This window comes from Myotis nattereri (genome assembly GCF_964212035.1).
Source record: "Myotis nattereri genome assembly, chromosome: 10".
NCBI classification, from domain to species: domain Eukaryota; kingdom Metazoa; phylum Chordata; class Mammalia; order Chiroptera; family Vespertilionidae; genus Myotis; species Myotis nattereri.
In genome coordinates this window covers 70,583,399-70,608,369 of record NC_138085.1, presented here as the reverse complement: position 1 = coordinate 70,608,369, position 24,971 = coordinate 70,583,399, and the positions used below count along the sequence as shown (strand labels likewise).

The window sequence follows — 24,971 nt, the reverse complement described above, 5'->3', positions numbered from 1 at the left end:
AGAATACACTCACCTTGCCTTTCCCTTCCTTACTCATTGTGCATTACCTAAAGAAGATGAAGTACCTTTAACCAGGTAGGCTCTCTAAGCTAGCTGATGCATCAATAGAACATGTACCAAAATGCAAAATATTCACCCACCTTTTACTTCATCATCTCCCCTCAGCATGGGGATGTGAAGAAAGAAATAACGTGATACAAAGAATGAACCTCTGGATTAGAAATTTGGGGAAATTTGGTGGTGTCCAGGCTTGGCTAGCCTCTTCTCATATATGGAACTTTGTGCCCTCAACTATAAAACAAGGGATATAGACAAGATGACTGTAGTCTAGCTCGGCCGCTGACTTGCTGGTTACCTTGAATAAGCCACTTACCCTCACTGGGCCTCAAGTTCCTCAGAAGGAGACCTAGACTAGCTGCTTTCTAAAGTCCATATTGATGTGACTTTTTAAAGGGTCCAAATCCTGGCTCTCAGAAGGGTTATAACTAATTGGATAAATAAATCTGGGATGGTGCTAATGGGTGCAAAGTCCCAGTTATCACTGTGTGTTTTAATAGCTGATTCTGGGCTATTGCTATCTTGTTCTCCAAGAAGAGTCTGCTGTTGAGAATTTCAGAATGCAGAGAAGTGGGGCCGATTCTAGTGCAGGCAGCCGGTCACTAGATTTCCATACCCTTAGGTAGCTGGCCCTGTCCTGGAGGGGAGTAAATGAATCCCATTGACACGGGCCCAACTAGGGGGAGAGGAAAAAATCCTTCAATTACACTCCTATTAAGCACCTTTCTTCTTCTCAGCCAGTAGGGATTTATGTGCCAGCTGCTCTCCAGGAGCTGCCATTCTTCTGGTTCTAAGGTTAATACCACTCGCCCTTTCACGATTCAGGCAGTTCACCTTTATAATGGCAAAACTGAACAGGCCGAGCTAGCCTTGTCTGAGTTGACATGACACTTGCTGCCTACATATTTCATCAGCCTCGAAGACTTTCTACCTGCCTCTGGGGCTGAGCTGCTGCTATGAATTGGTATCCATGAATTGTAGACTGCTTTAATCTTCAAGACTTTCTCGCCAGGTTTTGATAGCAGAATGCAAGGAGAAAACTGATCCAACATTTTGTACTCTGTGACACAAAAATGATCCTCATAATGAAAGGTACAGCCACTCAATGTGGCCCTTCTGGGAAGGTTCAAAAAGACCCAGCCACGTCAGGAAATGATCAAGTCAGAAGGTGGGAGAGAAAGTTACTGACCATCCCCAAACCACATGGACAATTATTCTACCTTTCTCAAAGCTTCAATTTCTGTGGCCCATCCTCTCTCTTATTTTTTTCTCCAATTAAAGTCATCCAATTTCTATTTGGGACAGAGGTGTGACATGCATTCTTAGACACTGCCTGGCAAATGTGCAATCTGTCTAATAATCGGCTGTTTTTGGAGCAAATCCTGCCTCGTGAAACAGGCTAGGCAGACTCTCCAATTACCAAATGGGTTCGTTTTGAAATTGTTGCTCCAAGGCAGCCTCACTTTAGCTGTCAAAGCTGTACTCTTTGGCTTTAAATAGAAGTGGAGTTAACATTACTGCTCATTTGGGGTGAAATTAAATTGGGCCTTCCTACATTCTGATTTAATTTCTCATAAAACATAAGGATGGGTTTCCTTTTCCTGAGCTAGCCTCAGTGCCTTTTGTACAATAATACCTGGGATGTGTCTTTTCTAAAAAAACACCAGGTTAAGTCTCATTTTCCATGGGTCTTTTCTGAGGTTCTAGGCCAGTGATGGCGAACCTATGACACGCGTGTCAGAGGTGACACGCGAACTCATTTTTTTGGTTGATTTTTCTTTGTTAAATGGCATTTAAATATATAAAATAAATATCAAAAATATAAATCTTTGTTTTACTATGGTTGCAAATATAAAAAAATTTCTGTATGTGACACAGTACCAGAGTTAAGTTAGGGTTTTTCAAAATGCTGACACGCCGAGCTCAAAAGGTTCGCCATCACTGTTCTAGACCTACAGTAGTGCTTCTTCAATCTTTCTCCTTAACCCTCCTCTAACTCAGTCCTTGTGGGATAGGGGGGTCTATTTTACAAATGGAAGTCAAAGGGATTAAGAGCTTCAGTGAAGTGTTTAGCCTTAAGTAGCCCAATGGCAGAGGAAGGTCCCCACCCAAGGGAAGGGTTGGAAAATAACATTCACTGAGTCCCAGCTCTCTGCCAGAGACTATGCTAGTAGGTATTGTCTTATGTTACTATATTTAATCTGCAGAAGAACAATGAGAATGTCCTGTCTCTACAGAGGAGAAAACTGAAGCTCAGAAAGATGATTCTACTTGCTCAAAGATTAAAAGACTTTCCTAAGCCAGAACCAGAATGTGACCCAGGGCTGGATAATGAAGACCCAGGCGTGTTTCATCACACCTCCACAGCTTCAAAATCTCAACCCACTTAAAGCAGCAGCAGTGGAGATGATGAAGAGCTTGATGACGGATCAGACATGTGGGATAAAAGAAAAGCTGAAAAGAAGAATGACCCAAGAAAGATCTCAATCCACTATTATATTTTGGTTATTGGACCCAAAATCTGCAACCTCTTCAGATCTGCAAAGTCTCCTCCACCCTAAGGGGACAGATAGTTATTTCCTCTATGTCGGACCCATTTTTCAAAGTGGCTGTGATCTTCAGAAGAATCCAGAAATTTCAATCCTACTTTATATACCTGTTAGGAACCAGGGGAATCTAACCATTGAAAAACACAATGAGAAAAAGACATGCTTTCCAGAACTTGCCAATCACAGAGTTGAAATCACAACTACCCACCTTTTAGCCTCTCCCATCATGAAAGAAAAATAAGGTAATGGAATCTCCTGGAAACAGTTCGCCTGCTGAGAGTCAAGTGCTGTGAAGGGAAAGGTCTTGGCAGGGCAGTGAGGATGTTCTGGGGTCGGGCCTGCAAACAGCAGCTCAGGGACCTCAGGAGGTCTATTTCCCTCTCTATGTCTCATTTTATGCATCTGAAAAATGAAAGGAATCGAGCATACACTCTCTACGGTGCCCTCCATCTGAGAAGGTCATTTATTTTAAAGGGCTCATTCTGGGCCAACACAACCAATCCTATAGACTGTCAGTCAGTCACGTTCACTCTGTCTCCCTCTAAATCAGCGGTTCTCTACCTGTGGGTCGCGACCCCTTTGGCGGTCGAACGACCCTTTCACAGGGGTTGCCTAAGACCATCCTGCATATCAAATGTTCACATGACGATTCATAACAGTAGCAACATTGCAGTTATGAAGTAGCAATGAAAATAATTTTATGGAACTGTATTTAAAGGGCCAGAAGGTTGAGAACCACTGCTCTAAATGAAGGCTTGTTGCCTTCCCTAGAAGCAGATTCCATGGAAGGAGGCTGAATGTGCATCATACTCAATAAGGACTCAGGTTATCTCAAAATTCACTCTCAAAGAATTAGGAAGGAAAGTTCAGATAAATTTTACAGATGACTGTTCCAGGTGCGTGCGTGCGTGCGTGTGTGTGTGTGTGTGTGTGTGTGTGTGCATGCATTTTTATCAGTTTGTACCTATATTCTGAACTGTTCCATTAGCAGTTAGCTTCAAGACATTGTTCTAATATAAAAGGCAATCATTCAGAAGATAACTATGGTAACTGATCAGAAAACCCTGTGGTGACCCTGCCCGGAGAGATGCCTAGTTCTCTTACCAAATTCCCTTGGCTGTAAGTAAGTTGGCAATGACCGCCCACTCTGACACTGAGTCTGAGGGTGGAAACCTAGCCTCTCGATATGTATGAGACTATCAAAGTTGTCATGTCCAAGGCCTATGCCTAGCTACTCAGACAGAGATGGGGCCTTCCCAGTCTGAGCCACATAAAGAAGATTGCATGTGAGTTCCAGGCATAGTCCATAACACCATGGAAGGATAGTAGGGCAATATGGTGTACTTTGGACACTTAGATCTTCCCTTTGGTGGGCTCTGGAAACAGTTCTCCTTTGTTTCCAGACTGACCTCAGGCTCAAAAAAATCCCTTGAGTCAAGGCCTTTTGTGTCTTCTTGATCTTGACCCTGGAAACCCAGAGACCTCCCACTAGTTTCTTCATTCACTTTAGTCAATTTCAGTTAAGGGACAAGCAACCTCCTTTCATTTTTAAGACACTCATTCAAAGGCTGACCAGTTTTCAGATGACCACAGGGTGGCAGGGGCCTTAAGAGCAACTGCCCCGGGGCAGTCACAGGAATCCACTGGTTAATGTCACACAGACTCAACCCATAACAAGGTTTGGAAGCAAATGTTACAGGGTAAAAACCAGCAATAAAAACAGAAGAACACCTGTTTCTCAATCCCATAGGTACTTCACCCTTTTTCATTTTGTCTCTTACTACAATGTTTCAGAAGTCAAGCTTGGGATCAGACTTAAGTTCTTGACTCTGGTGTGTGTTTATAGAAGAGTCCCAAGCCCTAAGGGGAGGACCTCCGTGAAGGTCGTGGAAAGTATTTTCATAACTGGTAACACTTCCTGAGGGCTTTCTGGGTCAGATGCTCTGTTAGGAATCTTACATCATTACCTTATTTAACCCCTATGAATTAGGCAGGAACCTTATCCCTATGTAACAGAGGAAGATACTGGGGTTTAGAGAAGTGAAGCCACATGTGAGGTTACCAAGATAGGAAGTGATTGAATAGACTATCACTGACCTGCTTCCTCCCTGGGACACCTGAAGCCTTGATGTCAGTATCTATAAACAGGGAATTACAACAAAATGGTAACAGAAATAGCTCCCCTCATTCAGAGCCACAGACACCAATAAAGGCTGAGACCTGCAATGAGGCAGGACAGGAACTGAACCCATGGAGGGATAGGCAGGGCCCAGCTGGAGGCAGGACAGAAGCCAGGGCATCTGAGCTGTCCTGAAAGGACCTGATACCACTTTTTAAAGTTGAACGTAGAACACCCTAGTGAGGAATGAATCAGAGTACACATTTCCCAGATGCAAGTCTTCATCCCAGTGGGTATGTGACTCGGAAAGCCATGGCTACATGTACAGTAAGGCCCAGGGCTCGAAGTTCCCATCTAGGTTTCCTGATGTCTTCCAGATATCGGCTCTGTTTCTTGGGTAAGGCTAGGGGTTTCAGTAGAGGGAACTGAGGATGGGGTATTAAAGGTTTCTATGGCAGTCAGCAGCCCAAGAAAGAGTTTATCCAACTGGATACTTGGCCATGGGAACTGCATCTGAAAAAAAAGAATTATCACGTTTGCTGCTAGTTTAAAATATGGCAACATGACTGTGATTTTGTCTTGGGGTTATTTTCCTTTCTCTAGTTACCTTGATCTGATGTTTAATAGCCATGACGCAGATAGCCTTGATGTTGGGCCTGCCACTCCTCACTGGTAAAATGGTGGTCTCTATGGGACCACTCAGCCCTACAATCTATGCATCTATGCCCACTTGTGCTATTCATTAAGTGATCTTAATATCATCATGATTCTTTCTCAGTGATAGAGCACAAGACCTAAAATTTGACTCCAATTCTGCCGCCTTTCAGCTATGTGGTAGGGGGTGGGGGGGGTGGGGGGAGGGTGGTCTCTCCCTCATTCTCAGACTTGGTCATCTCAGTGATAAGACTAACTTCCCAGAACTGCTTGGAGGACTCAAGGAGATGCAGCATGTGCTTGGAATGGAGACATTCCCAACTGATTCAGAATTCATTCAGTCATGCCTTTCTAAAACACAAATTTGTGTTTACCATGAGAAATAGTATTTATGTATGGCATTCCAATTGATGGCAGATGACCATTCCTGAGAATTCTGTTATAACATGAAAGGTTGGTATGTCTGACTTTAGGTGATATTCAGAGTCAGAGGCTATTAAAACTTGAAACTACATTTGAGATCAATCCCATTGGACAGATGGGGGGAAAAAAAACAAAACAAAACAAGATCCAGGCAAAAAAAAGGCTTTCCCAGGGTCACGTGGCTGGTCAAAGAGTCCCTCACACACAGGGTGGAGGGCATTTCTACTCACTGTGGAGGCCTCGCCAAATGCCATCCTCTCCCAGCAGCACCAGGCCCAGGCCAGGCTGAATGTCAGTTACTAAATCACCAGCTCTCACCTCCTTGGCTCAGCTTACTGGCACACTTGGGCTGAGGCTGGATTGCTTCATGGCTGGCATAGACAGATGCCAATGTATTCCTGACAAGCCTGACTTGTGCATTCAACAAGGAGCCATATGCAGATGTGGCAATTCTCTTGCGGGTGAATTATACGGTTCTCTTAGAAGTCAAATAACAGAGCTTCATTTTTGAAGCTACAGGTGATTATATAGAGTCCTAGAAATCAGCATTCTCAAAGCACTGTCAGTCCTTAAAGACAGTACCCAGCTCAGGGAACTTCCTAAGTTGCCACAATCCTGAGGCACAAGGCAACTTTCATACGTGATTCTCCTTTTCATAAGTGATTCTCCAGAACTTCCCAACTGTTGACTTTCAGGGTCATGAGGAACCATCTGCCATTGAGAAACTGAGGCCCAGAGACATGATGAAGTTCATCCAAGGATGATTAATGGGTGGGTTGCAAAATTGGTACTAAAACCCATTTCCTAACCCTGTGATTTTTATTGTTGGTATTATTATTATTATTATTATTCGAAGTTGTGGGTAACAAACAAACAATACCTTAAAGAATTAGGAAATTTCCAAAAATCTAGGGTGTGCTTTTCTGGAATAAGCTAGCAAAAACATACATGACTAGGTTTCAAATAATCTCCAGTAAGGCTTTCTGGGTTCTCTCATTCTACATGTACTCCTCTGCCAACAAGCTGCATTTGATGGTTGCTGGAAGCTTCCTGCTAGAGAGCAGGTCTTGGCATAGGCCAGAAGATCCAGCGAGAGCAGAGGGAGGGAAGCAGTAGCTTAGGAGTGAAGGATAAAGATCACCAGAGCCAGGCCAGTGTGTTTCAGTGGTTGAGCATTGACTCGTGAGTCAGGAGGTTTGATTCCAGGTCAAAACACACATTCAGGTTGTTGGATTGATCCCCAATAGGGGGCATGAAGGAGGCAGCCAATTAATGATTCTCTCTCATCACTGATGTTTCTATCCTTTTCTCTCCCTCTCCCTTCCTCTCTGAAATCAATTTTAAAAATCTTAAAAAAAAAAAAAGATCACTAGAGAATTCTTGGAAACTCTTCCAACTTTGGGCCAATCAGCTTCTGCTTTTGGGCAATTCATTTAACCACTTGAATCTTAGTTTTTTTTGTGTGTGTATAAACCTGAGATATTTATCACAATAATTATGCTGAGAAAGATAGTATCTGCTGTGACAACCAAGTAAGGACATGAATGTAGAAGTGCTTTCTTAATGAGATACTGTGTATGGATGTTCTTACCATCTTGGTCTCCCTGAGCCTCAGATTTACCACTGGAAACTGAGGGATTAGATGAACTGACTTAACTTTGGAGGACCCAGGTACCCTCCTCCCTTGCTCTGTTTCAGATCCAAACTTCAGGGGATACCCGGGTATCTGGGGAATAATTAGGAGCATCGATGACGCATGGAGTCAGGCTGCTCATGATGAAAGCTCAGTCACTTTACTAGATGGGTACCTCAGGGCAAATCATTTAAATTCTCTATGCCTCACTTTTTCATCTGTAAAATGGGGATTAAAGCACAAGCCACCTCAGGGAATTGTGAGGAGGATTAAATGCAGTTCGTATATCCAGCACCTACTAGTAGAGCAGTGGCCCGCACGTGATTTTGTATGAAATGATAGCCATCATCCCTGTGGCCCTTTGGGTGGCTCCAGGGGTCTCTTGGCAGAGGAGAGTGCCCAGCACTGAAGGCAAACCTTGTTGAAAGTCCTTACCCAATCTTTGCTTTCTGGCAAACTAACCAAGCTTCCCTTTGGAAGTGAAGTCACATTAGACCTTGAGTAAAGAGAACTGGATTCTAGCCCTGGCTCTGTGGTATGACTTCAAGCACATCTTTAACCTCTCTAGGCTCAGTTCCTCATATGAAAAAATGAAGTGGAGAAATAAAATGATTTTATTTGGGCAGATGGCCAAAACAGAATCCCAAGAGTCCTGACTTCCAACCCAGGCCCAAATAATTAGGGGCTTCTACTGCCCCCTTTCTAGGTTATCTCCCAAGGAGGCACTTAGCCCACCAGTCACCTTTGATATTAATCCACCAGCTGCCATCAAAATCTGATCATTCGCTTCATAAAACTAAGTACCAAACCTGGCCCCTGCCTGTCCCCTCCTACAACCACTATTCATTTGTCATGGGGCCCTAGAACTGAAATCATACACTTCCTACCAGCTTGCTCCCTAGAATGTATCTGGGAACCAATCACCCAATTCAAGACATCTGTTTATCTCACTTATAATCAATCTGCAGAAAAGAAGGGCCAAGTCTCCTTCAATCAATCAATTATATAAACACAGCCTTGGAAGACAGTCTTGGAAGATGCTGTATAGCAGTGATGGCGAACCTATGACACGCGAACTCATTTTTTTGGTTGATTTTTCTTTGTTAAATGGCATTTAAATATATAAAATAAATATCAAAAATATAAATCTTTGTTTTACTATGGTTGCAAATATCAAACAATTTCTATATGTGACATGGCACCAGAGTTAAGTTGGGGTTTTTCAAAATGCTGACACGCCAAGCTCAGAAGGTTCGCCATCACTGCCGTATAGCATTCATGCCCACATGGTGGGAGACAGGCATCAAAAGCTTAATTCTCATTTCTCTTATCTATGGCCCAAAAATTGATACAGAAAAAACAAATGGGACTTTGCTCATCATCCCAGAACAGAAAATGGAAAGTAATTAAAATTGTAGGCATTCTGAAGTTCCTAGCCCAGCCTCCTCATTTACAGATGGGAAAATTGAAGCTGAAAGGAGTGACGTGGCCAAAGTGGAGTGGCCTAGGGCAGTGGTTCTCAACCTTCTGGCCCTTTAAATATAGTTCCTCATGTTGTGACCCAACCATAAAATTATTCTCATTGCTACTTCATAACTGTAATGTTGCTACTGTTATGAATCATAATGTAAATATCTGATATGCAGGGCGTTCTTAGGTGACCCCTGAGTTGGGATCGTGACCCACAGGTTGAGAACCGCTGGCCTAGGGTCTGGAGAAGTAAGAGTGTGGAGACCAGAACTCAGGTTGGACTTCCAGTCCAGTTCTCAGCCTGCAATTTCCAGGAAGTATCATGGAAGTGACCATACAAGTGGGGTCTCCAACAGAGTTAAGCAGGCTCCAGAGGGCATGATAGAAACCCTAGTAGTACATACACTGCTCAGCATGACATCCATCCAAATGAGATCCTTCCTGAAACCAGAAGGCTGGCAGACAGCTCTGAGGAATGCAGCATCCACAACAACCAGAAGAGGCTGTTGGTCATAGAAGGTCTCTACCTCACAACATGCAAAATGACCCTCTAATTTACTCTTCTGTCTCTGCTGCTGAGGATCTGCTGGAGGATGGAGGTGAATAAGGAGTTCATTTCTGATGCCAATCTCAAAAACAAGCAGATACCAGGTTACATGTGGGCCCACAGGGCCTGGGTTTGAATCTCAGCTCTGCCATCAGCCCTAGGCAGATCACTGACTCTCTATGCCTCTCTCCTGATTAGTAAGATGAGGCTATTTAACCAGATTGCTTTGGGTCCTGACAGCTTGCAATTTTTGTGAATTTCTAATAGACCAAATTATTCTAGTCGTCTGTTCAAATGCTAGTTAAAATCCTATTAATCTGAGGTCTCTTCTGATATAAAGTTTTGCATATAAGGTTGCTCTTGACAAAACATTTCATTTCAAGAGGATTTCCTCTCATTTTTCTCACTCTTGATCAGTCATTTTCCTGCATATGTTTTGGACACATGCCTTTCTAGGCTTGTTAGAAATGCTCTGTATATAATATGCAGATGTCCCAAAGCTGTCAAAACAAAAATTCCTCCGCTCACTCATGTCTACTGAATATGCTTTTTAAGATTAAGAGATGAAATAAGCCTTTCCAAAGTAGTTAAAGCCACAGCTTTGAATTCTAAACCAATGTATGGCCAGCCCAGGTACTGTTCTCCCTTTAAACAAATGTCTTTCCTGAAACCAATTAGAACATCGGTTCTCAACCTGTGGGTCGCGACCCCTTTGGGTGTTGAACGAACCTTTCACAGGGGTCACCATCGGAAAACACACATATAATTACATATTGTTTTTGGATTAATCACTATGCTTTAATTATGTTCAATTTGTAACAATGAAAATACATCCTGCATATCAGATATTTACATTACGATTCATAACAGTAGCAAAATTACAGTTATGAAGTAGCAATGAAAATAATTTTATGGTTGGGGGTCACCACAACATGAAGAACTGTATTAAAGGGTCGCGGCATTAGGAAGGTTGAGAACCACTGAATTAGAATGACTTTAGGAATAGAGGACTGCTGGGAACATCCTATCTTTTCATAAAACAGAGATCCTAAGGGGTTGAAAAGCTCCAGGTTGGGAATTGAGAGACTTGCATATACTCCTAGTTTGCTCCTGGATTGTTCAGCAAATGTTGCAATTTATTAATATACTTATTAAGAACCCAACCGAGGACAAACACTGGATTACATACTAGGGATGCAAAATGGAACAAGATGTGGATTCCTTGACCTCTAAGGGAGAAATATTACATGTAGGTAGGGATGCAAAAATGACCCTCAGGAGGGAGATCAAAATTGGACCAAGCATTAGGGAGTCACCTGCCCAGGTGTGAAAGCTGACACCATGCTAGCAGGTGAAAGAATACATGGACATAAGCCTAGACAGCCCTGAGTGATCCTTTCCATGCTTGTCTGTCTTGTCTGTCTGTCTGTCTGTCTGTCTGTCTGACTTTCTCTCGGTTTCTCTTTCTCTCCCCTCTTTCCCTTTTGTCAATGCTTTTCCCTCTTTGGCTGTGACAAGTGTTTTAAATGGATCTCTTTTGACTTGCTTTTCTTATCCTTGTGTCAGCTGGTGAATAATTTATTATATTTTAACCTGACTTGTTTTCTTTCTGCTTCTTTTTACTAATCTGCTACTAAGGTAGAGATAAATTGTTGGTATTTATTGAGTGGATCTATGTGTCTTCATTTGAAAAGTAAGAGATATGATGAAGTAGAGCATTTTAAACAAATCTCTCCTTGAAACACCTAAGCCAACTGCTTTTTATTTAATTTCCATGGGTTGAGTTCCTTGGATCCCAGCAGGCCAGTGGTCCTCAGGGTGACAATGCTCCCTGTTCTTGGTTTCGTATGACCGGCAGCTTTGCTGTCCCCTTTGGGACTCAGTCTTTAGGGTGAATGCATCCAGAAGCCTTTTGCTTAAAGTGTTGTAGATAAACACAAAGAGGCATAGACTAGGAAAACACTTGATTTTCCAGCTCAATGGAGTAGGGATGGGAAGAGGACACAAGAAGTCCTGGCCTATTAGGGCAGAAGAATTGGTATGAAAGCTTTCAGACCTGACAATGGTCTACCAGGAAGCTGGGAGTTGCTTTTCAGTGGTGCAGGCTCTTGAGGGTGGAAGGACTGATCACAGCTAGCCACATTAAATATGTAATTTCAGAAATGTGATCAAACAGACTTGCTTCCTGAGTTATGAAGCAAATCCTACAGGGGACTAGAGAGCCTTTTTGTTTTCCATTTTTTATTTAGTGGTAGGGTGTTTTTTTTTTTTGAGGGAGAAACATATTTAATTATGCAATCTTTTCAATAAAAAAATGATTAGTGGCAGCAGGGAAAGTAATTAAAATGTCTAATTTTTCTTTCTTTCCAAAAGCATCAGTCCCTAAATTAGATGGTCCCTTGGGCTTGGAAGCAGACAAAGTTTTAATAGAACTTTTATTTAAAGTCCAGCAATGGTTTTGTTGTGCCCTGATGTTGGGGTGTTAAGAGGAATCTTTCTTTCCCAGGAGTTAATGTTCTGGATATACAGGACTGGAAGAATGAAAAGTTGTATTAGTTTATTAGAGTTGTCATAACAAAGTACTACAAACTGGGCAGCTTAAAACAACAGAAATTTATTCTCACAGTTCTGGGGGCCAGAGTCCAAAACCAAGGCATTAGTAGGGCCACGCTCCCTCTGACAGCTCTAGGGGAGAATTTGTGCCATGCCTTTCTCATAGCTTTTGGTGACTGCCAGCCCTCCTTGGCATTCCTTGGCCTGTAGATGCATCACTCTAATCTCCACCTGCATCTTTACATGGTGTTTATCCTGTGTGTGTCTTTGTCTGTTTACTCTAATCCAGTATGATTAGACCCTGTTTCTAAATAAGATCACATTCACAGGTCTTAGGGGTTAGGAGCTCAATATATCTTTTGGAAGGACACGCTTGACCTACTAACAGGGACTATAGTCTATGGTAAGGAAGACAAGAGAGACCATGGTGCTTGGACAGAGGGGGGGCTATACCCACATTTAGGCGGGGGTGAATTACCTGGCAGACCTGGGACAGTCTCAATTTAGGGACATCAAGTTTTGATCCTACAGCTGCCACGATCTTGAATATCAGACTTGTCATTCAGTCCAAACACCAGATTGGCTAGGAAATGAGGGCCCCCTCATTAAGAGGAGACTTTATCTTTTAATTCACTTTGTGATGTGGTAGAAAGAGCACTCGACTTGGAGTCAGAAAATCTGGGTTCAGTCTTTTCTAACTGTCCACCTGCTCCATAACTTGGGAGCACATAAGTAAACTTCTTTGGCACTCAATTTACATTTCTATAAAAATGTTTTATAAAATAACATCTACCCACCACAATTTTATAATAAGCTTAAGTGAGAAAAGGGTGTATGAAAGAGTTCTATAAAGTATCAAACTTTTTTTTCCTATATGAAAATTATTTCTCTTCTTCACCTGGCCCAGAACCTTTGGTTATTATATTTTAAATGTTGATCAGATTCTTCCCACACCCAGAGTGGGAAAACAGGAATTACAGCTGGGCAGGGTACCATCTGTTCTGTGGCTCCAGAGCTCAGTGGTCCCAGTAAGACATCAAACCCCTTAGTGGCCTTAATCTCTTAGCACCTGGAGCTGCTGGCTGGAACAGATTTTCTTTTTAAATATATTTTTGTTGATTTCAGAGAGGAAGGGAATGGGAGAGAGAGATAGAGACATCAACGATGAGAGAGAATCATTGATCAGCTGCCTCCTATACGCCCCAGGGATTGAGCCTGTAACCCAGGCATGTGCCCTGACTGGGAATCTAACCATGACCTTCTGGTTCATAGGTCGATGCTCAACCACTGAGCAGCCTCAGCAAGGCTGGAACAGATTTTTATTTGGGAAGGTAGTTAGAGCCCAAGCCTTGTAGTCAAGCCTATAAGTCAGTCTTAAGGCAGCAGAGCTGATGATAAAAGGAAAAAAGTCTTTCTTTAGATGTCCTCCCTCCTCCAAAGAATAGAGATGAACGTGCAGCTCTCTGCTTGTCGGTGATGAAATTAGCAGGCTCCCATCGTTCAAGACAAGTGGCGAGAAAGAACTGAAATCGGGTACCAAATGCCACTGAAGAGAATATATTTTATACAACATGAAAGGCCCCAATGCAAATTAGAAGAAATATAGGGAGACCTCCAAAAGATAGGTCAAATTTTTTCCTCAAGCAGATAATTATAGGCTGGGGGTGAATAAATCTTATTAGCCTCTCTCTACTTCATCTCTTCTCATAAAACACTGATGAAGAGAAAGCCATACTCAATTCAGGTCTGGACAGCTGGCCTGAGACAGCTGTCTAGTCAGGATGCCTGTGGTCAGGCTGTGGATGCCCACTCTTGTCACTGCCCACAACTCCTCCCCAGAATACAGGTGGAAACAGTCAGCCAGGCACAAAACTCCACCACTCAAGTGCCCACATCGACTTACTGAGACTTGGTTATTTCTCACTGTCTGAAGAATGACCCCTTTAGGCAGCAATTTTCCAGTCAAATTTCTCTGCCCAAGTTTGAGGCCTTAAAATTAATGAAGTTGTTAATATTTCTTAAAATGTCTTTCATGGCAGGCAGCTAGAAGGTGTAGATTTATCACCAGTGATCCTGGTGGCCTCTTTAGTTCATACAGAGATATGGGCTTAAGGAGACAGGAGTCTTGGTCTTAACCCCGGCTTTCGTTTGCTCTGCAGTAGGTCTCAGGGTGAGTACTCAACCTCTGTGCTCTGGGGTGAGCTCCAAAGGCACTCCTGTGGCAAAGAGCCTAGCTGCCTGCAGAATTATGTCTCTGTTTTCTGAGCTCTGGGAGACCAGCAAGAAGTCTGACTCACTGTTGTATTTGTATCAACTCCAGAGAAGGTGGTGGGGGCAGGTAGGTCTTTAATTCAGTCTAAGCTGAATTAAATATGGTAAGAAGATGAAGAGGCTCTGGAATTACTGCTGCACTCAGTCGAGGAACAAGCAGTCAAGAATCAGCTCTTCACACCCTGTGAGTCAAAAGCAATAATGGTGCTGACTTTGGCCTTCCCGTTAAGCATCAGGCAATGTCTGGCCAATGGTTTGGGTCCTCTCCTCTCTCAAGAAGGGAAATCATGAGGATTCTAGATGACAAGAATATGGCAACAGAGAATAAATGCAATCTTCTCTGAGTCATGCAGGAGGCAAACCTGCCTTTTTTGGACATTCTGTATTTTATAAAAGTTGAATGACTTTGAAAACAAATTCAAAATTTTATCCAGAGTGGTTTTTATCACAAATCTGGTTAAAAGGCAATAACAATACAAAGGATCAGATTGCAATTATTTATAGACACTTGCCCTTATTATAAGATGACATTCAATGTCTGGCTGAAATAAAATCAACAAGTAATTCTTATCTGGACTCTCCTGACAACTACTGATCTTCCTCTCCCACTGGGGAGGCTTAGGACTAGCAGGAAACCTCCCAGCAGAGTATAACCCTAAACTGCCCTAGGGTTTTTGATGCATTTATTTTTTTTAAGTTTGAAATGAAAGGTACAGCTAATATTAACCAAGACTAACTGCATTATAGATGAGAGACAGCAGTGGGTGGAAGATCTCTGTTAGGTGCATTTGAAATAGCTCAGGCCCCAGGGCAGAGACTGAGCATCAGGAATAGGTAAATATGCCCAGAAGGGATCTAGAACTCAGTGCTGTACTGGGTTCATAAGCGCTTCATCGAATCAGGCCTGATGCGTGAGTTCCCTCCCTGGAAGCCTTCTGCATTCATTTGTCATGCACAACTTTTATGAGTGTCTTCTATGTGATGGGACATAGTGAGGAGCAAACACAACTTAGTGCCTGCCCTTAAGGGGTCCACTCTAGAGGAGTTCGAAAGAAGAAAAAATATCCACCTGGAAATACATTAGCTCGCCTCCAAAGCTGCGCTTTCCTCTGCAGACGCCCAGCTCCCATGAGCTGTTAGGATGAGCACACAAAGAATAAGGAATCCTACATCAGGTAACTATGGCCTCCCGGGGGCTCCTAGAACAGGACCTAGCAGGCTGAGTAGGCAGATCCCTGGGAGACAAGGTGACTCTAAGGAAAGAATTCTGGTTTTGTAGTTAGAGGATCTACTCTGTGTGATCTTATTAAGTCCAGTTTCTACAAGTGTTAAAATGGAATGGGATGTGGCCTCTATCTCTGAGGTTGTTGCAGAATCAAATGAACTGAAATCACATCTAGAAATGTGTGTAGGCACCTTCAAGGAGACACTCAAATGTAAGGGAGTCACTTGAGGACCCTAGAGGACCTGCAACCCTCATAATATCAATCTTTTCTCAAGAGATCTCTATTATTAGAAACAGTCCTGGGTTAGAATCCTATATCTGAAAAATCACAGTCAAAATGCAAATAAGCATTACATCTAATGACTGGTAAGGGAATGTTGTGAATACCATAAAGGCTTGGGGCGGGGAGCGGGGTGAGGGCGGGCCATAAGATATGACAGCAACAAAGCCCGTAGTTTCTTTCCGGATACAAAATGCATCCTGAGTCTGGAGAGGACTGGCCCGAGTGCTCATGGAAGACTAAAGGCACAGAGAGCTTCCTTCGCATTTTGGGGGTTGAGGGACCCATGGAGAGCCATGGAGAACAAACTGAAATCCACAGCTTCCTTAATTATGAGATGAAAATTGTACATCACAAATAACTATCAAAAATATACTTACCATATCGGCTGCGATGAGACAGAAAAGGGAAGGAATCTTTCATTATCCAGGTCAGATTCCATGCAAAAGAATCAGGAACAGGAGAAGGCAGGTTTGTCGGTGACTCTAAGGAGCTGTGACCTGGACATAAAAGCAGAGAGAATAATAATCCATCTGTTTGGGATGTGTCTTTCAGCTGTCACTCATATCACTTTTTAAAAGAAAGTTTATAAGAAGCTTTCATGACATCTATTGGAAAATAAGGAAAGACCAAGCCACTAGAACAGCCGTGGGCAAACTACGGTGGCCCGTTTGAAATGAATAAAAGACCGTACCCTTTTATGTAATGATGTTTACTTTGAATTTATATTAGTTCACACAAACACTCCATCCATGCTTTTGTTCCGGCCCTCCGGTCCAGTTTAAGAACCCATTGTGGTCCTCGAGTCAAAAAGTTTGCCCACCCCTGCACTAGAACATTGAATTAACCTGAGGAACTCAACGCACACTTGCTACCAAGGGCAGCCAAACCTAAGAAGTCTGAATCTTGTGACCAAGGCCTGCCAAAGACTTCTGGGAGATGAACTAGAAGCCAGGCCACTTAATGGCTTGGTTTAATAGCTATCCCAGAAATTTGTGCAACTTTATAGAGAACTTCGATTCATCTCATCCAAATAATGCTTCTACTATACTTTTGTTCAGACTTGTAATTTCATTAAATGTTGCTTATTTGGGTTATCGCCTTATCAATGAGAAATCTTAAATTGCACTCAAGTTATGAGTTTTTGACAATTACATTACAAAAACAAACAAACAAACAAACAACTAGGTCATGGGTTTTTCTCAGAGCCAAGAGTCCAGAAAGCCACAAAAGATTAATGTTGCTCATTTGTATGTGAGAAAAAAGGTTGAGAGAAAAAGAGCAAAAGCAATATTATTCTTTTGTGTAACAGTACAGCAAGTGGGTTTTGTGCGGTGAAAAGTAACCTCATCTGAGGCCATATACATCTACTTGGGGACAGGTTTAAGTTTCTTAGACTTTTAAAAAATTAAATTCATTTACAAATCAAATGAACAGGCATTACATGCTCTAATGCAGTTCTTCCCTGAAATCCCCAACTCAGTCATTTGCTAATGTTTTATGACAGGCAAGGCTTTTTCTGTTAAAGAAGGGGTTTGAGAATAAGTTCTGTTTAGTAAATAAATGTGTTGCCCAGATACATCTTTCTGGTAGCATTTCTATAAAATGGCCCAGAGGAAATGCACTGAAAGGGGTCGGGTCTATAGAGAGGGGAGGCCCAAGTCCAGATAGGTCTACGTGGGGGCGGGTTTGAATTTATTAGACTTTCATTAATAATATAATGAATTAATAGTATGAGTTAAGCACATATGGACCAGTGCTTTAAATGTCTGATTACATGAACTTTTTACAACCTTGTGGTTAGGTACGATCGTTGCTCCTCATTTTGCAGCCAGGGAAATTGAGGTAGAGAGAAGTTTAATATTCTGACTGTGGCCACCCAGTGAGTAGGCAAGAGACCAGAGTCAACAGACCAGGTTGGTCTGATGCTATCACACACAGTATTTCCACCACCCTTCATGGACCCCCACAAACTGTGCAAGGTGTTCTACAGCTTTCCAAAGGGCCATTCAGGGCCTCCAAAGGGCAATGGTTAAGGTCAGAGATCACCACTGAACATGCTCCAGATAAGACAACAGTGTGAGGATTCTGAGAAGATTCTGGCAACTAACCCCTACAATGATCTTTATGTGAATAAAAGTTAGCACTTCTGTGTCTGAGTCATCAGTGTAGCTCAAATTTTAAGTAATTTTGAAGCAACAGGAAGATCAAACCTAGCTATATTTCCTGGTTTCCAAGTGAGGTCATTTTTCTTAAACATATAGTTTGGGAATGGTATTAACTTCTTCCTGGATGTGAAGCACCAAGCAGATGGGGCTAGACTTCAGGAAGCACTTATGAATCTGTGAGTGGGCACAGAATGACAGATGACTTTTAATATGGACAAGGGCCAGGTTATATATTCACGGATTTAAAAAAAAAATCTAAAATCATTCAAAAGGAAGGGCTCTGAGGACTGAATCATGGCCCAGCAAGAGCCATGGGCGTCACTGTGGGTCATCCTTAAAGATAAACTTGAAGCATTTTGTATAAAAAAATTCCAATAAATTATTGGGCATCTTCAAAGTTGAATACTGGAGAGAAAGCAGAAATTTTTATCTCGCCCTTACAGGAAACTTTAGAATTTCTGCCAGCAGGCTGAGCTCACATGATCTCCAGAGGTACGTGGGTAGTGATTTACGGCATGCGGCTGGGGGTACAAATAGAGAGATCAACCAAAAGGTTGGGCCTCCTCACCTGAGAAGGAAAAGACTAAGAAAACGCAGCCAGTACGGATGAAGTTATTTGCCAATTTTGAAAGCACTAAGGCATACGTGAATTCTAGTTAAAGTTCATGGAATATTGATAAATTTAAAACATCAAGAAGGAGGCACTTCTGCGTTTAACAAGTGCAGGGAAGAGGCTCCTGTTTCCTTCACATTGCTTCCCCTTCCCCACCCTCACCCCTGCGGAGAAAAGCGATGCCAAGAGTAGCAATCCACTTAAGCAAGAGAAAGGCTTGTTTTTGTTGTTAGTGGTGGGTTTTTGTTGTTGTTGTTTTGTGTGTTTTTTGGCGGGGGCGGGGGCGGGGGGGGGGGTGCTTCCTCTGAAAATGTGAGGAATTTAGAGTGAAATTGGGCTGACCAGAAGCGATGTATGGGATGAAAGTGTGAATTAAGACCCACTGGATCAAGAAGAGTGTACGGTGGATGCTGGGGAAGAGGGGCAAAACGGATAGGAAAGGGAAAGTAGGAGCAAGAGCTTTCGGGCTCCCAGTTGAGGCTACCATGGACACCACCTGAGGAGAAAAAGGAAAGAAATGCACTTTGGAATGTGGACACGAATGACAGCCCACAGATAAACACTGTTTTAGGGTTTTTGTGCTTTTTCCCCTGAACCCTTTCCAGGCACCGCAGGGTGTGCAGGCAGAGTGAAACTCCCAGCTTCTTGATACCACGCTTTTTCAAAGCACCCCACTTTCTCATGTCCCCAGTAGATGCCAGGGTTCATCACTATAGCAATTCTCTTGCAAACAATGCAACTTCTTCGCCTCTTTCCTCCTTCACAATTGTCCTGAGCAGCTGAACGTGGTGGTGGGAGGGGAGGGAAACAGAAGGGGAGGAGAAATACACCACAGTCCTGACAAGTCTCATTTTAAATTCATAACCACAAACCTCATGAGAACCCTCAGGACTGCCCGGGAATCCTACTCCATTCCCTGACAAGTTCAATTTCCCTTCCTCTCTCCAGCACCACCACTTCCAACTCTCTCTTTACCCCTCAAACCTCCAAATCCCCCAGTTTCTCCACATTCTCAGCTAGTATTCTTGTTTCTTATTTCATCGAGAAAAAGCAGATCTCCCAGCTTGCAGGTGTCAGTACCTCTATAGGCTACCTTCTCTCCTATCCTGTACTGTGTATACTCATCAGCAGTGGCAGCCTCTTTACTTGGGTGCTAATCTCATCCCTTTACAAGGAATCTGCTCTCACAATAGTTCCCCCTTTCTCCTACATCAATTTTGTCCCTCTACCATCAATCTCATCTGCAGCAAATATATACCAATTTCCTTGACCTTCACGCTCTCCTTCAGTCACTGTCCCAATACTCTGCTCTTTCTTCAAATATTTGTCTATGCTGTCTCCATTTCTTCCCTCCCATTTTCTCTTAAACTCAATAAAATCAAAATTGTCTCCATTACTCCAAGTAAAGGTCACCAGCATCCCAGATTTGCAGGTACAATGGACACATCTCAGTCTTTAACTTACTAGTCTTCTCAGTTGCACTGGACCCTGCCAACCCTGCTTCTTGGATTCCTCATATCTTGGTGACCACATGGTCCTTGGTTGCCATACTCCTTGCCTCCTACTTCAGTGGGCAAATCCTCTTTACTATTTTTTGCCAGATCCTCCCCTTCTTCCAGGCTGTACGAAATGATCATTCTCTGTGGGAAACTGCCTATTGTCTTCACTAGCAGAGAGGTGTGGACAAGGAACCCGGAAGGCTGGTGATCCTTGAAGCCCTTGCAAAGGTCAGGGCTGTGCACCCACTGTTAGTCCAGACAATGGTAGCTGAAGCAACTTCCTCATTTATTATGTAAATCCTTGCTGATGGGCTAGACCGCCTGTTACTGGAAATTGCCTGCCTAAGGGCTATGGGTGTATCCCAAACCCATAAAAGGTTGGCACGGCCTGAGCACCTGTGGAAGTCCTTCCTCTTGAGTTGGACTTACCAGCCTGGCCCCCCAATATTCCCAAATTATCTCTTGTCTTTTCTCTTTCATTTGTGTGCGGCTCCTCTTCAAGATCCTGAACCCTGAACCATGCGGGACGTAGAGGGAAACATTTACAACAATTCTCCACTTTCCAGCAGCAAATGCCTAGGAGATTTCATGTTTGAATACTGTTTCATTACAGTGGCTTCAACCAGCTGACAAAGATCAAAGACCATGAATTCCAAGTGACCCCAGAACATACAACCCTTCCTAGACTTCAATGAACAAGGGACTTGTTTTAAATAATCACATACAGACTTAGGAACTCATTCTCTCCTATCCACAGTGCTGATTTTCCTTTCTGAATTAGCACAACCACCTTATATCCTCTTCCTAAGGCCGTGGTCGGCAAACTCATCAGCCAACAGAGCCAAATATCAACAGTACAACGATTGAAATTTCTTTTGAGAGCCACATTTTTTAAACTTAAACTATATAGGTAGGTACACTGTTATTAACTTAATTAGGGTACTCCTAAGGCTTCGGAAGAGCCACACTCAAGGGGCCAAAGAGCCGCATGTGGCTCTCGAGCCGCAGTTTGGTCCTAAGGTTTAAAAACTGTGACTTTTCTTTCTTAGAGAAATACTCAGTGAATTTCTCCTTGCATGACATGTAAATAAGCTCAGCTTTGGTTTGGATTTGTGTGTGTGTGTGTGTGTGTGTGTGAGAGAGAGAGAGAGAGAGAAAGAGAGAGAGAGAGAGAATGATTTTGGGGGTGGCCCTCTATTTTATTTGACGATTATTAAAAGTTGGGAAGCTTGGGCTTTTTCTCTTCTCCATCTAAACTTATGCTCAAAATGACCTCATCTAGTTTCACAGATTTAAATCGCATCTATATACTAGCCCTACCAAATTTATATCTCTACGCCCAACTTCTCCCCTGAACAACATAATATACTGGTGTATCCAACTGCCAGTTTGAAATATTCATTGTATTGCCTAATGAGTATCTCAGACTTAACATATGCAAAATAAATGCTTAATGTCACTCCACCGGAACCCCAGGTGTTCCCCATTTCAGGATGTAATTGCTTGGGCGCAAAATCAAAGAGGAATCCTTGACATCTTTCTTTTTCACACGCTCACATCAATTCTTCAACAACCTTTACCTGAATGTTCTCCTTCTCATCTCTTCCACATTGCCTTTCATCCTAACCACTGCTGTCAGTTCCAAACTGGTCTCCCTGTTTCGACTATTGCTCACCTCGAGGGTGTTCTCCACACAGCAGTTAGAATGGCACTTTGGCCCTGAAATCGCTTTCACGTTTCTTGCCATTGTCTACTCCTTGAAGGCCCCACATGACAGAACCCCTGGTTCTCTGACCTCACATCCAACCGTTTTTCCCTTGCTCATGGAGCTCTAGCCCCACAGACATCCTTGTTGTGCCTCTTATTCACCAAGCACACTCCCCTGGTAATGCTGGCAGCCTGGCGAGCGCCTCTCCCCAGGCGCAGGTGGTCATCCCCTCTCTCCACCCAGGTCTCTGCCCAAGTGCCACCTCCTCAGAAACAGCTCTTTATCATTCTGTAGAAAAATGTCCCTCCCCACAAACTATCTTTATCCCCTTCCCCTGCATTGATTGTTTCTTACATTTATATTAATTTATTTAATGTGTATCTCCCGCACTAGTTACTGCTACATCCCCATGCTTGGCACATAGTAGACACTCAATAAATATTTGTCAAATGAATGAAACCAGAGCCCTTGAGAAAACTGTTATCTGTAGGCTAATCACATACTCTGTGGAACCACGGTGCTCTGAACAAGATGGTAAGGACAAGAATAATGTACCCTCTACCAACTCTCAGGGTTTTGGAAGGGCCAGATGAGAATGTGTGCAAGACGCACTCTCTAAATATCAGTCATCCCATGCCATGATGAATGGGAGTCTTGGTTCCTCTCCTTTATTTTGGATCTTGAATGCAATGTCCAGAAACCTAAAGTGTTCCCAAAGAGCTGCCACTATATTACTCACTGCTTTAATTATTAGCTCTGCCAACTGTCCATGATCTCTGCTATCCCAGTTTCAGCCAGTTGGCCATATCTCTAATTCCCACTCTGTGTCTGTTTATTCCTAAGCCAGTGTAAATACTCTAGTGAAAATATCACACATGTGTTGGCATAAATAATAAAGAGCTATGTGTGCGTGGTGGTTATTTACATGAGTGCCCTAGGTTCCACAGTAATCATGTTTTACAAACCTACATCAATAAAATGTAAAAATGCCTCTCTTCTAAACACTCTTTGGAACTGCTCCTGCCTTGCCTTGTACACACATTTTAATTATTTATTTTCCTTCCAACAATGAAACAATCAGTGACAGCCTGTTGGTTTTCCCCTGCATTTGAAAACATACATAATAATGCATTCCTGTACAATGATTTTGTGTCACACAAAGCAAAGCTTAATGGGTCAAATGGTGGTGGTGAGCAGGCACTGCAAGGCTAGGCACAGAGTGGGACGGGCAGCCCTAGAGAACTGGTTTCAGTATCCACTATGGTTAGCCCATCCCTGCTCAGCCAAAGAAACCTTCTCAGTGCATTTCTATGACGACTAGAGTCAGCAGTGATGTTGAAGGTTAAAGTGGGAAGTTAGCAGATGTGGCCTTTGTCCTAAACACAGACCTCCCACACCTTCTCTAGGCCTGGAACACGAGAAGGCTGACCTAGCGTTCACTCAAGTCCTCTCCAGGTCACGCATAGTCAGTTCTCCAGTTTGCTTTCACTTCTCCTCCAGCTGGCTCATTCAGAGAGGAGCTATTAGTGCCAGGGGTGGCATCTGAAGGGAGCTAAACAGCCCCCACCGCACTTCACCTTTCTCTAAGCCCCACTCCCACACTGCCAGGGAAGGTTCGCATTATTCTGGTAGCTCAATTCTTGAAGCAAAAATTATTATCTGCTATAATACTCTCTTGTACGGTTTCATTTGAACAAGTTTCTTGCCTCTCTACCACCCCAAAAGGAACTGCATGTAACTACTGAGTTCATTCAGTGGTGAATCACATCTGCCAGTCAATAAAAGCAGCACTCCTTCCCCAGGCACAGCATTAAGGGCTATTGAGGGAGACACAAAGAAGTTGTTATGTTGGCCCCTGCCCTTGGGAAGTGGGTTACCTGAAAGGTATACCAGACCCACACTAAAAAGGGACAAAGCGGTTACTGTAGAAATAGCTGAAATTTGAAGCCTTCACATTTTGACCACTACTTACTTATTTGGCCTTATTTCCCACTCAGGATCCTTCCACATTCTATGGTTTCAATTACTCACAAGTCTCCAAACTTTTGGCCAAGCTGATCTCTGCCTAAAATGTCCTTTCCTACCCGCTGCTATCCTAAGTCCTACCCTTTCTTAAAGGCCCAATCCAAATCCCACCTTCTCCAAAGTTTCCCATCTTCCCTGAGCTGAATCCCCATAAAAGCAGTTGAACTGGGACTCAGTGTGGGCCAAACTAAAACTTGAACTGGACCTACCTAACCTCCTTAACCACCACTGCTTATTATCACTTAGGGCAGTGGCAGATAGGCCATTTATCAAACATGTTGATCCTGACAATGGAGTATAATAGTATATTAATTTCACTTACAAATCTCAAGCTCGCATATTTAGAAAAAAAGAGGGGGAAAAACTTTCCATGGGAGCTGTTGTTTAGTCTCATGTAGAATATGCTTCCCACGGTCAAGGTCATGGTCACATCAGAGGCATCTCCTGATCATGTCTACACAGGCTACCAGACAATAAAGGCAATGTGACATTTTATGCTACCCCTTTAGAATTTAGGTCCCAAGTTGCTACATTTTTACTTATCTAGAGATAACCTCACTTTCCCAAGCAAGGGCTCCTGAATGGCCTGTGAGCCCTATAATGTCGTCTCTTGCTCTGGAACCTCTGTTCCAAGTGTTCTTACTCACTGGTCCCTCCTACCTCGCCAAGGTGGACTCTCTCGGGTGGTAGGAAAGGAAGACTGACATTTGTACTAGTACTAATCCAAGAGACAATTAAGAGAATATCACTCTCCAGGTGGCCTGATTCTACACCTACACACACACACACACACACACACACACACACACACACACACACATGCCTGAGTACTTCCCTTAGCAGAGCAACATGACTATCTGTTTTGAGCCCATTTTTGTGGCTTGCTTGTACTCTACTCTTTAAGAAATTTACTGCATTATGATGATCAAGCCTATTTTCTCTTCACAAAATATGTTGACTAGAATAATAATCAAAAGGGAGACTTTGAACTGCCACGAGGCCTTTCATCTTGTGATCTCAGAAAGCTTTACTGGGCACTAAATAATTAATATACTGCAAGTGACACAAAGACCTGACAGCCTGGACAACCAAGTCCATCAATGGAAGACTTTTCTCTTTCAGAGCAAGCGAGTGCCTGTAGTTTCTGGGTAAATGAGACAAGAAGCTACACACTGTC

The 24,971-nt window shown here is 43.0% G+C and overlaps 1 protein-coding gene across 1 annotated transcript in view; it reads right to left on the bottom strand.

Moving 5' to 3' along the window:
- Positions 1-24,971, bottom strand: part of LOC308526024 (ALK tyrosine kinase receptor-like) — a 308,499-nt gene that overhangs the window by 133,386 nt on the left and 150,142 nt on the right. The window contains exon 2 of the mRNA XM_081100968.1: positions 16,162-16,281. Coding sequence (XP_080957094.1) covers positions 16,162-16,281 — 120 coding nt within the window. The remainder of the gene's footprint in view (positions 1-16,161; positions 16,282-24,971) is intronic.